The sequence below is a fragment of the Lepidochelys kempii genome, chromosome 3 (genome assembly GCF_965140285.1).
Source record: "Lepidochelys kempii isolate rLepKem1 chromosome 3, rLepKem1.hap1, whole genome shotgun sequence".
NCBI lineage: Eukaryota > Metazoa > Chordata > Testudines > Cheloniidae > Lepidochelys > Lepidochelys kempii.
Window position 1 is genome coordinate 85,987,974 of NC_136382.1, and position 12,912 is coordinate 86,000,885.

Consider the following 12,912-nt stretch of genomic DNA (forward strand, 5'->3'; position numbering starts at 1 on the left):
ATTTGTTAGTCTCTAAGTTGCCACAAGTAGTCCTGTTCTTTTTGTTTTAACCCTTTGTTCTTCTTGTTATGCACCTTTGGGTGAATTAACAAGACTTTGCTTTGAAGACAGTGTTTTTGAGTCACTTTAATTGGGTTCCGGTAACAGGCTCCCAGAGGAAAATGGCATACAGATGCAAAATACAGTTAGGACTGTTGTGTTATTACAGTTGGTAAACAGGGAACCTGCAGTCCAGAGATCCTGTCTAAGGGTTGTAGGACCCCATGGTTCCACCCAGAGAGGCATTCACTTGAGGAGGACCGAAAGGAGTCTAAATGTGAAGCTTGTTCTGTAACCATGACAAAATCCTATAATCTCTAGAACTCCCCTCAAAGAATTGTTAACAAAACAGTAAATATTTTTTGAAATCCAAACAAATATCATATCCAAACAAGACTCATGATAAGTGTCATTGCTTGATCGCTCACAGACTTTTGTTGCATTATAAGCTCTTCAGGGGCAGGGATCTCTTTTTTATACATTTATAAAGTGCCTGGCACAATGGGGTTCTAGTCCATGACTGGAGCTCCTAGGTGCTACCATAATAATAAATAAAATAAAATAATAACAACAACAATAATAACATAAATAAATAAATAATCCCATGCTGCATCTGTGTATTTTCTATTCAGATAATAAAGTTTCCTGGACTGGGTTTTTATTGCCTTTCTGGCTGAAAAGTTCCAAGCACCCTGTTGGCAAAATTAAATAATTGTATGCAAAAAACCACTATGTTAAAAGAATAGCCAGTTTGCAAAGACAAGCACTCAAATGTTAGGAAATTTAAGAATAAAGGTGGCCATTACTTGATCACATACTATTTTTACCACAGCACCCCTGCCTCACTAAGTACATGGGATGGATCGGACTCTTCAAATGGGTAGATATCCATATTTCTTTTTATCCTCTTCATAGCGTGGGTGGCCTTTCACCTTATTTACTGCACACCATCCAACTTCTACATGGAATACAGAATTATTAATTTCCTCATGAGCTTTTCCATGCTGCTCATCACTGTGGCATAGGAGTACTTCACAAACACTAATGCATTATATTTATAACACCCCTGTGGGTAGGGAAGCATTACCATCCACGTTTTATAGCTGGGGAACTAAGGCACTGAGAGATTAGGGCTAAAACTATCAAGTGTCCACTGAATTTGCTCAGCTTGAGATCCATTGGCATGTGGATAGCAGTTTATATGTTCAAATCACACCTCTCATTGACATTAGATGCAGTTGTGAGTACTCAGCACATTCACAAAGCAGAACCCAGGATCTCAAGCTGGGTACCCATAAAATGAGGCGCAAACAACAACTGTGAAAAGTTTTATTTAAGTGACTTGCCCAGCACCACATAGGAACTTCGTGGCAGAGTCAAGAACCAAATCCAATTCTTTAGGATATCATTCAACTGCGTAAACCATGAAATCATCCTTTTTCTTCCTGCAATCTCCTTCACTACACACCCTCCAACTTCTGCAACAAATGAGGCAGGGGTTTTACAGACAGCCTCATTCACTACAGAACACTGGTTCAGACCTGCGCAGATCCATCCCGTACACTGAATGAGGCAGGTGTCCTGTGGAAAAGCAGCATGTTATCATGTAATTAAAGTCTGTATCTAACACATATGTACAAGGGAGCTGAATTAAGCTTGCATGGGCAACCTGAAGTCTGGCATTTCCTAACTTTTGAGTGCTTGATTTTGTAACCAAAATGTTCTTTTAATTAAGTATTTCTGATGTAATTTCCTAGAACACTGAAAAAACATTCTATCATGTGGAACCATACTGATCCTCCACATGGATCATTATAAGGGCTGGGTTTAGACTGATCCACAGCACAGAGCCCTGCCACATGAGCTAATGAGATAACTGGCAGCAGTAGTAGCCTGCTTATTCTGTATGTGGACCTGCCACTTAGGGCTGAAACATTTTACCAGTGGGTTTCACAGCTACTTGTTGACAGCACAACAGTGGTGAATTCTGGGCTGTACTCCAGATTCCTGGAGGGGAGTATGTCCTACAGTCTCATTCTGCCCCTCAGCCTATCACCCACTGCAACTTCAATCTATCTCTGCCCTCTTCTCCTATCACCCCCTAGCAGCCGTTATTATCCCTGGACCACAGCCTGTCCCTGCTCCTGCTCTGCCCCTACAGCCCCCCAGCTCTTCAGTCTGTACATCTTCCTCCTTATTCTCCTACTGCTTCGGTGCCAACAGAGGGAGCAATGAGAACAGAGGAGCGAGTCTCTCTGCTGTCAGGTACCCGTGCCTGGTTCCACTGCACTCCTTGGCCACTGGAAGGAGCAACTGCAAAGAAAGTTCGGTAGTGCTGGGATGGAGCATGCCCAGCAAAGACAGTATTTTTGGAGAATTTAGCTGCCAAACTAACTAGTTTCTAGTAAGCATGTGTGAACTGCAATTTTGTATACACTTATAAGCTGCCCAACTTTGGGTGGATTTTTGTGGAGACAGCAAAAAAGCACATCCCGGGCATCAGGAAGAACACCCTGACAAATTTAAAGAACACCCTGCTTCAAAGCATGGAGGTACTAGAGCTTCCCATAGAAGATTTGATTTTTAGCATGGACAAGCTGTCATATTTTTCCTTAACTTCATTCTCAGAAACAGTTAAACCATTTTAAGTGAAACTTCAATGAAAAGCCAAAACAAAAACCAGCCTGAGGCAATCCCTACCCAGCATGGAAAATTTCAGCCCAAACAGTTAAAGTTTGGTAAAGTTATAATGGAAAGTGGTTCAGCAACCTTAACTACATCCGATGCTGCTGCCAGCTCAGTCTATAATTAATTAGAAGAAACTAGATTGAGGTCATATGATAAAGTGTTTTTGGTATTCTTATCATAACAGCAGATGTATCTGTCCATGTCACACCACCTCCGCTGGCATAATTCAAGGTCTCTGCCCAAGGGAGACTGTAGACTAAGATAAGAGGGGTTGATTTATAAGTAATTGTTCAGAACTAAGTACATTATGTACAGCTTGGCTGAATGATGTATGTCTAAGAGAGGCACATCTACAGGAGTTTTATATAAACACTTCAGAATAGTTTTCTAAGAACCATCACCTTCCTCCCCCCATTTACCCACTTTTACTGAGTGCAGCAAGTATAAAGTTGTTCCTCTGCCGATCACTGGTTGATTTACATCACTGGTGCCCCTAGAAAGCTTAGAGGACTCACGGTGGTGAGAAAAATGTTCTCATTACAAGCCCATTTCTTCATTTTTAAATGGTCACCATATACTGCACATTAATAGTTAGCAAAAAAAAGGCATCACTGTAAAGAACACAGAAAAAGTGAGACACATACTCTGATGTAGGCAATGGATCCTCCTGGAAATAGGGATCCTGCAAAGCCTGCTCTGAGGTAATTCTCTTCGTAGGATCCATGGTAAGAAGTTTTTGAAGCTGTGTAGTGTAACATTGGAAGTAGTTAACAAACGTATGAAACCATTATTTTTCAAACTAATGGCTTGTGTGCCCCACTTACATCACGATCTCATAAACGACAAATAGCTCATTCAGAAAAGCAAAATAAGCATTTAATGCACAGCAACACATCTAGTTCTATGATGCACATCCATCAAAAATATTAGAACTATGAAGTTTTGTTGGTATGAGAAATAAAGCTAACTGGGCTAGATTCTTCAGTGCTGTATGTGCCACCTTGAGCTACTCAAATAAAGTGGCTCTAAATTAAGTGTTACCGTCCGTGAAGGATCAGCCCAATGTAAGCCCAATGTAAGCAGGCACACGATGGGATAGGAGTTCTGATGTCACTCCCTGCTGCTGGTATAGCAGGGTAAGAGGCATAGAGGAAAGTGGGTGTGACCAAGACTTCCTTTTGCCATGCCCTTTGGTACTATTTGTAGACAATGTATGCAAGAGCAGCCTGAAAGGAGCTGTAACTCAGTGCATGGGGACTGGTCCTACACAAAGGCTGCATCCAGATCAGAGTGCAAAGGTGATCTTTATGCTACTATTGTGTACATACCCATGGCCTGTCCTCTTTGCAGATGAGCTACACTAGTAGTACATGGGTAGCACTCTGCTCCCATATGAGAGACAAATATTCTATGCCTGGTCTCTTTTGCTTGCAGATGTGAACATTATGCAGGCAATTTGCTCAGCCCCTCGCAGGTAAATGTCCAACACAAGAGATGGGCTTTGGAGTGTATTTGGAAGGTTTATAAGCTAGGGCTCTGATGGATCTTTCTATATTATAGGTATGTTAAATAGCAAAGAACTAAAGAAAGCATTCATCCTTCAGAAGGAAAGGTGATCTCCCCACCCCCCTCTCCCACCGATACATGTATAATTCACAAACTGACATATGATGTAACTATACAGAGGGATTACTTTGCCTGTCTCAGAAAGGCAGCCAATTCTGGGGTGAAATGCAAAAGCCGACAATGGCAAATTTGTTAAAATATTAAAAGCCATGGCTGTAGCTATCATTTATATTTTTAAAATTCATACTTCTCATCCTCCAGTAAGCAGAAATAGAACTGTTTTAATATTACAATTATATTTCAAAGTAAAATAATCCCTAATAGCACAATGATGTACGTACCAAAAGGAAAACTTTACTGTCAGGCTTGACTTTGTGTTTCTCCATGTATTTTATGAGGCTACTATTGGCATATCTGAAAAATTGTAAACACATTTCAAAATAATATACTGTAGGATTATGGCACTGCACCAAGCAATAAAGAAAATGCATACTAGTCCAAAAGGACACATTTTGTATTTCATTTGTTAGAAGATATAATGTCCTACATTGCCATACACTCTATTTGTGAAGTGTGAATGTTCGTCCTAGCTTTCAGTGTTAGTATTTTTTAAATTGTTTGTTTATTTTATTACATTGTTTACTTTATTACAATGGATCATACAGCTTTGATATATGGCTGAGGTCTTGATGGTAGCACACAGCCATAGCAAATGTTGTAGGGCGGGCAGAGCTGCCCTATCCTAGTAGAAGCTACTTTGTTAGACATGCACAATGGCTCCAACAGTGCAGCCACTGCATCATTTGCCATTTGAGAAGCTGTTGCAACTATTCCCTTCAGTTGGCAGAGAAACAAGCCTGTCCCTTTTCCCAACAGAAGCATGAGCCATGTGAAATCTTTGCATTTCCTGAGCTCAAATATTCCCATTAAGAATAATCAGACACAGAATGTATGTCTTGCTTTTAAACTCTAGATCTCTGTGGGTAACTATGATTATTTTACAAAGAGGAAAACTGATGCACAGGGGCATCAAGTGGTTTGTCAAAAGTCACTCAGAAAATCCAGGGCAGAGCTGGAAATAGTACTCAAATCTCCTGAATCCCAGACCCATGCCTTGTCCTGGACTATGTTGTTTTCTGCACTATTTCCCTTCCTTGTCTACCAGTGCAGTGGACGATCTGACTTACTCAGCAAAACCTCTTGCCAACATTAAAAGATGGACACTAACATTCTTTTAAAATCCAAATAAATACTCTTCCAAAGTCTAAACAAGACAGAAGATAACTGAAGCTAATCACTAGTGCTGATTTCTATGTATCTATTACAAGCAGTTTTTAACCACTGTCTGTGTTATGATCACTTACGTTGTTCTCCTGAAGTCTTTTTGAAGTGTGGGATATTCTGGCATCTTCCTTATATCTTCCCAGTCTTTATCTTAGAAAAGATAAAGCAATTGGACAGTTTAAAGTGCAGGTTAAATAATATGATGTACATAAACTGTAATATTTGTCTGACATTTTATGTTAGTTGTTCTGTATTGTTATTCCACAAGTCCCGCCACTTTCTTGGGCACAGACTACACATCCATCATACTGCCAGCTTTTATAAAGCTATAGAGCTAGTAATTTCCTTTAAAACAAAATCTAACTCAAAGGGTTTATGCCTGACCTTTTAATGAAAGTAAATTACCTGCTGGGAATCCCATTACACTAAAAATGCGATCTAGCTGATCATGATGAAAAGGATTGCTTGTCTTGATGTCTTCCTGACGACAGTGAAAAATAGGTTCTGAAGTCAATAGCTCAGCAAATATACACCCAATTGCCCAAATATCTAGGAAAGAGAGAAGATAATTTATGTGCATTGACTATATTCCATCAGCCTGATTTCTATTTTACACAGTACAGACACAATAACTCACATGAAAATTCATGACAATAATTTAAAACATGCAATAAATTAACACACAGGAAATGGAATAACTGCATCACCACATTTTAGGTTACAAGCCAAATCAAATGAACTGTCTTGTAAATTCTATCTGAAGTTGGACTCTAGCAATCTAACACAGTATAGCAATACATTCAGAGTTACAGCAGAAACCCTCCCAATCTCTACCGACAACTTAATCTTCAGGACATTCAAGTGATTATCTAAAACAGAACATAATGCTCCAAAAAGGACAGATTGAAATAATAGCTCTATCAGATACTCTAACGCAATTCCTACAAGGCAATCAAATATATACTGAAAAGGAAAAATTATAGCAGCTTGTGTGTCTGGGCAAACAATGCAGACTAGATAAAATGAAGAGAGCAAGATCCAAATTTTAGCTAAGAAAGAAGACAGACTGCAGCTTTCTTAACTAATTAAAAAGACTCTGATACATGCTCAGTAATGCCCATTGGAACCATTTTACAACAGTGTACTCTACAGTAGCTTGATACCAAGTGCATTAATGAACAGTACAACAGACTGATCATCTCAATGAAAGCAAATTCTAGTAACATTAATTTGATACAAAAAGATTTTGTGTTCTGTCATGTTCACATGCTGTTCAAAACAAAATCTATCAGCACAGCAATTTCAGTTATGTTAAATAAATCTATAGATTACATGTGATCTAGCTAACTCCACTAACAGCAGTCCTAAGAGTTCTGTACTACAACAAAGTTACATTATGCTAAACACCCTAAAAATGTAAAATAGTCAAGCAATGGGCTTGAGGGTGGGAAAAGAAATACTGGCAGCTGAATTAGGCACCAGCAGAAAAATAATTTTTAATCTTTCCTCATAGTACCCTTTGTATTATTTTCTCCAGTTAGTTTTCAGTGTCCCAAATTTCTCCATTTCCTTTGAGAAATACCATTCCACAAGTCAACACCTTATTGTCAGACATTTTTCTGACAGTCATCTTAAATTTTCCCTTTCAATATTTCATCCCATTACTTTTATACATATTTAGCTTACATTCTCAGGTGTTGTCTTGCTTTGATTTTATTATTAGGGGTATTTGTGTGAAAACATCTTTTGTTCTTAATATTTTCTCCTTTTGCAGCCTGGGCAGCATGGTATTTACATAATTTCTGTGTGGGTCAAGTGAAAAGACTTAATCATTCAGTCTTACAAGAGGTGTTTAACTTCTTCCACTCAAAGTAAATATGCAATCAGTGATCTCCTTTTGGTGGCAAAGATGACACGGAAAACCTCCTCAGATATGGCACATTCAACTTTGGAAGACTATTCCCTCATAAGCTAGGCTGTGAGTAAGGCAGTTTACAGGTGGGGATGGATTAAAGTATCCTGGGTCTTTGTGATATAGATTAACAGAGAAAGTACATTTCTCCGTCCTCCAGGCTTCACAAAAGTTGCCACAGCAACAAGTGGATGTTTTTCTATAATAATTTTTTTTTAAAACACACACAGGCTGTAAACTCAACATTTCAGATTCATGTTTCATTTACTCAAGAAATGGATTATTGGGCAACATGGAAGTACTTTAACTATGTTGCTTTTCAGTCATTACATTATTTAATACGTGCAGCTCATAATTCCTGAGTTTAGCCTTTTATGCCTCTTGCTGGATTCCCTTCAACTTAAGGTAAGGTGACCAGATGTTCCAATTTTATATGGACAGTCCCGATATTTGGGGCTTTTTCTTATATAGGCACCTATTATACCCCCACCCCTGGTCACCCTAACTTCAGGGTATTAACAAAAATATCTTCAGAATACTTATTAAATTATAGAAAATCTGTAACTTTCATTTTTTTATAGAATTACAGATTTATACGGCTAGAAAAGGCATCATGAATTGCAATCCAAGTGGGTCAGGATTTTCTCTATACTAATCCTTAGCTTTATGTAACCTGCTATAAAACATGTCCTTGGCAACTACTACTGCAAGTGCTTAATTGCCCTTACTGCTAGGCAGAGTCAATAAAAAACAACTATTTTTAAAAAATCTGATTTTTTAAATTTAAATCAGATTTTCTAATTTAAATTAAATATGGGTTTATTTTTTAAAAACAAACATAAGTAAATCTGAAATTATGACAACCTACATTAAGGAGTAAACTTACTATAATCTATTAAAATAATTTAAACTAAACTTTTTAAAACATTAAACAATACATGTTTGCTGCCAACTTTCAAAGAAAGTCAAACCACTGAACTGGCAGAAATCACTGGCTAAGTACCTGGAACATCATGGTTTACTGAAGCGCTAAACCAGCTTTTGAAATCAGTAGCCACTTCTGCAAGTGCAGAAAGAATATTTTTTTATTTCAGTTTATTCTACTAGTTCAGCTCAATGACTAATTCATTTGAAGTTAAGAAACCAGCTGGGTGATGGAAAAAAAAAAAGCAGGAAAGTTTGTTTTCCTCTTCCAATATATTTAAAAAAAACAGGTGGGAGAGGATGAAATCTACGAGTTCTAAAATCTTGAAGAACATGGTGACCAGAAACAATCAGTTCCATTAACTAACTACAAATAATACTTCCTTTATTTAAAAATTCAGTTAGTTTTCAATGCAAAACTTATTTTGATAAACTTTTTATCTCCTGTACCCAGCACTAATTAAAGATAAAAATTAAAATGCTGTTTTGTGCATTTTTAATTGAATTTTAATTTCTGTCTTGACAAATCATGTACAAACCTGATAATAAAAAATTAACGAAATGTAAAAATTAAGAATCTGTGTAAACGTGAGTTAAGCTATATAACTGCTTAAATATATATATTATATCCACCTTATTAGAAAAAAAAAGCACAAAATTTAGTGTAAAGGCTACATTTAGTTGTAAATCAACATGTTTTAATGGTTGCCAACAAGGGAGATACAACCTTTAATTAGGAAAATAACTAAAAAGTATAAATGCAAAACATGATTAAAAACTGTGATTTAAATCGTTTTGATTTAAATCAATCCAGCCTGCTATTAGGAATTTTTCCATCATTTCTCAACTTTGCTTTTGTATACTATTGGCAATTTGTGATATTTATCTACCATAGGTGGTATTTCTAGAGAAGGAATCATTCTGGAAATAGCATAGAAGCTCCTTCAGTACAAATGTTCCTATACACACCAGTGTACCTCCTGGATTATTTGAATTAAATCAATCATGTATAGTTTGGGTCTCATCTTTTTGATAAAAATAAAAGATAATCCTCCTGCCCTTATCTACCATATGGATCCAATCCTGTAAACATTTAGGCATGATCAATACTTAAAAGTTAGATTGACCTAATTATGTTACTATGTCAACCTAGCCCCTGGTGTAAACACGGCTAGGTTGATGGAAGGATTCGACCACCTCTCAGAGGGACCAATTAACTGTAATCAATGGAAAAGCCCTTCCATCGATGTAGAAAGCGTCTATGCAATGACGCTGCAGCAGTACAACTACAGCACCGTAGCTGTAGCCGTGGTCGTGTAGATATAACCTTCGTACAGTGTTTAACTCCAGCTGAAACCAAAGAGACTAGACCCACAATAGTAACCACTAGCCTTGGAAGTGTTTGCAGGGTTGAGCACTAAACGTTCAAATGAGATTTTAAAAAGTCTTTCAAATATAAAATATATTGCTTCTCCACCTTTCCTGCTTCAGGCACCTCATATAAAATACAGCATTAAAACAACAGTTTTAATTAATATTTATAATATTTACAATACATATGTTTTAAAACACCCTTAAATAATAATAAAAAAAAAAGCAGTATAAGTCTACCACAATAGGTTCTTCCCTTTCCCGGTCCCTAAAGGTCAGGAGAAGGGATATTTCACTGCTCCTGAGCTACTGAAGTCAAACATGGACAGTGTTCATTTTGCTCCTCTATGCCCCCAGGACCAAAAAGCACAACCCCCTCCAAACTTGGAGGGTAACAATGCATATAAGGTTTTAGAGGCTCAGCAAAATAGCCTAACAAGGTGACATGCTGGCTTAATATAGCCAAGTTTTTTTATTTTACTACATTAATTTTACCCATACTTGATTTTCTAGTAACAAACTCTTGCTATATTCCAACTCTGGTCTACAGAAACTGAAAACTTTGCAGCCTGGACTTGATCCCATACGTTTCTGCAGAGAAAGCATATAATGTTCCCTGATTTGGTGAATGGCAATATCCTGAACTATAAACCAAATTATATTACTTTCCCTGTCAGCCTGGTTCTATCTTCCACTCTCCTTTTCCTATGCTATGGTGAAGATTGAGATATGAACACATATCTACCCATGGCGATGGTTCTTATTTCATTGATAAAATACTGGAACAGAATAACTTACAGTACATTTTGGGATGGAGGATATGGCAAACAGAAATACTTCTATCTATAAAGGGTTTCATTTAGAAGTGGCAAATTTCAAGTTCAGATGCTTACTTGACTGTTACCTCAACCTTTTGAACTCTGCTTTTCATAGCTGTCCAGGCTCTCTCCCCTCCTCAAACAACCCCAAGCCCAACCAGTCTCACTCCTGTTAACTTTGCTCCATAGCTTTGAGGGTGGACTAACTGTCGTTGGAGGAAATGACTAAGTAGCCAGTTCCCTTCTGCAATGTAAGATTCTTTTTTATGACAGTCTCCCAGTTCCCACCTGTAATGTCTTCACTATTGTAATTATTATCCATATATTTTAAAAGTGTCTCATGATGTTTTATAACTAGGAGAACAGACTTTAAATATATCCACTTTCATTATGATTGTTTAGCTATATGCTGTTCTTATAAGTGCTTGTATGCCCATATTATTGGAAAGCTTTTATGATTGGCAATGTCCTAGCTTTGAAATGTGTGAAATAATGGCTTTTTAGGACAGCTGCTAAATTAGGACACATTCTGCATAACCCATGTCACATTAGCTCTGTAGCTAAAGTATAAGTATACATGGGGAATTCAAAGGGAAATTAGTGTGAAATAGCTAGGGTCTGAATTTAAAGCACAATAACTATTCAGCACTAATTCTCCACGTGGAGGCTCTTATTCTGCACTAACAAAGGGTGTCCACATGGGAGTTAGTGCAGAATAGCTATTCAGCAGTTGTAGGTTCTGGGCTTTTCCTCATGTAGACAAGCCCTTACAGTGAGAAATTTAAAGAGCCCAGTCTGTTTAACTTATCGAAAAGAAGAATGAGAGGTGACTTAAATGAAATGTAGAAGTACCTCCATGGAAAGAAAATATCAGGTATTAAAGGGTTCTTTAATTCAGCAGATAAAGGCATTTCAAAAACCAATGGCTGGAAGCTTAAAGCCAGATACACTGACATTAGAAAAAAGAAATAATTTTTTAACAGTAAGGGTGATTACCCACTGGAACATACTACAAGGGAAGTGGTATATTCTCTATATCTTGGTCTTCAAATCAAGACTGGATGCTTCAAGATATGCTTTATGAACAAAGTTATGAACTCAGTACAGAGGCAACAGTGTGAAATGTAATGGCCTGTGATACACAGGAAGTCAGAGTGGATAATCTAATGGTCCCTTCTGGCCTTTAACTCTATGAATCTATTAATCTGTTTAAGAGTTTTATACTGCAGCCCATCACCACAGTATCTGAGTGTTTTCCGCATAAAATCAATAGTGATAGTGAAATCCCTCATGGACTTCCTAGAGAATCTGGAAATTCTCCCTTTTCAAAACTCTGCTTGGGGTACGGGTTAGGCAGTGTCGGTGAAGGGGACTGTAGAAGCAAGAAAAAAATCTTTCAGCATGGAGTAGAGTGAGAGAAGAAAGAAAAAAAGAGATAGGCTTTATGTAACGGGTATACCCGTAACGTCCAAGGACAATTCATCAAGATTTTACAATCATTAAGATAGATACTACTCAAAAAATCATTCCAAATTTTACATACAACCCAGAGTAGACTGGCAAGAGTATAATCTGAAGCATTAGTTTCTGTGTGGTCATACAAGCAGCATGCATGTATTGAATTCAGCTACTGATATGGTACAGTTTGATCCTGAATGTTAGTAATTAATTCAGGGCTCCCAAGTGATCTGGACACACTATGATACTACGGAAGTAGAGCCTGACAGTTATTAAACATGATTTCATCAAGTACTTAAAGACAGGATAAAATGTAATAAAAATACGTCTAAATATTTAAAGATGTGAGAAAAAATTCTCACTTTTTTTCTTTATTTCTGATACGGGGGAAAATATTTTTCCTTAATTTAAAAAAGAAATCTAATTTCTTCTTTTTTAAAGACAGTTTTTTGACAATTTCTTTGAGTGGGACCTTTACATTTTATTTCTCTAAACACTGGAAGAGTGGCTCTTGGAAAAGACTGGTTATTGAACCTTTCTCTGGAATGTGATGCCTCATATGCAAATCTGATGACAGGTTTGCATGAGCTGGCTTTTCACCAGGAAGCGGGCAGTGATTGGGTAATGGGCCAGGAAAGTTTTTGGTACCACTCATCTAGAAGTTGGCAAATATTCTCTGAAGCTTTAACAAACAGCATCTCAAAGGAACAGAACTGAAGAACTGAAATTTGTACTTTGAAAATATGATGAGCAAGTTAGTGTTCTGTCAAAACAACCCGCATATCAGAGATATGGAGAATGTACATAGCTAGTGAGTGTGTATTTACCCATTCTTGTGATGAAATATTAGTG

At 37.4% G+C, this 12,912-nt stretch overlaps 1 protein-coding gene across 1 annotated transcript in view; it reads right to left on the reverse strand.

The window, feature by feature from the left end:
- CDK19 (cyclin dependent kinase 19) overlaps nucleotides 1-12,912 on the reverse strand; it is a 221,192-nt gene that overhangs the window by 17,120 nt on the left and 191,160 nt on the right. The window contains 4 exon segments of the mRNA XM_073337045.2: nucleotides 3,372-3,469; nucleotides 4,635-4,707; nucleotides 5,658-5,727; nucleotides 5,983-6,126. Coding sequence (XP_073193146.2) covers nucleotides 3,372-3,469; nucleotides 4,635-4,707; nucleotides 5,658-5,727; nucleotides 5,983-6,126 — 385 coding nt within the window.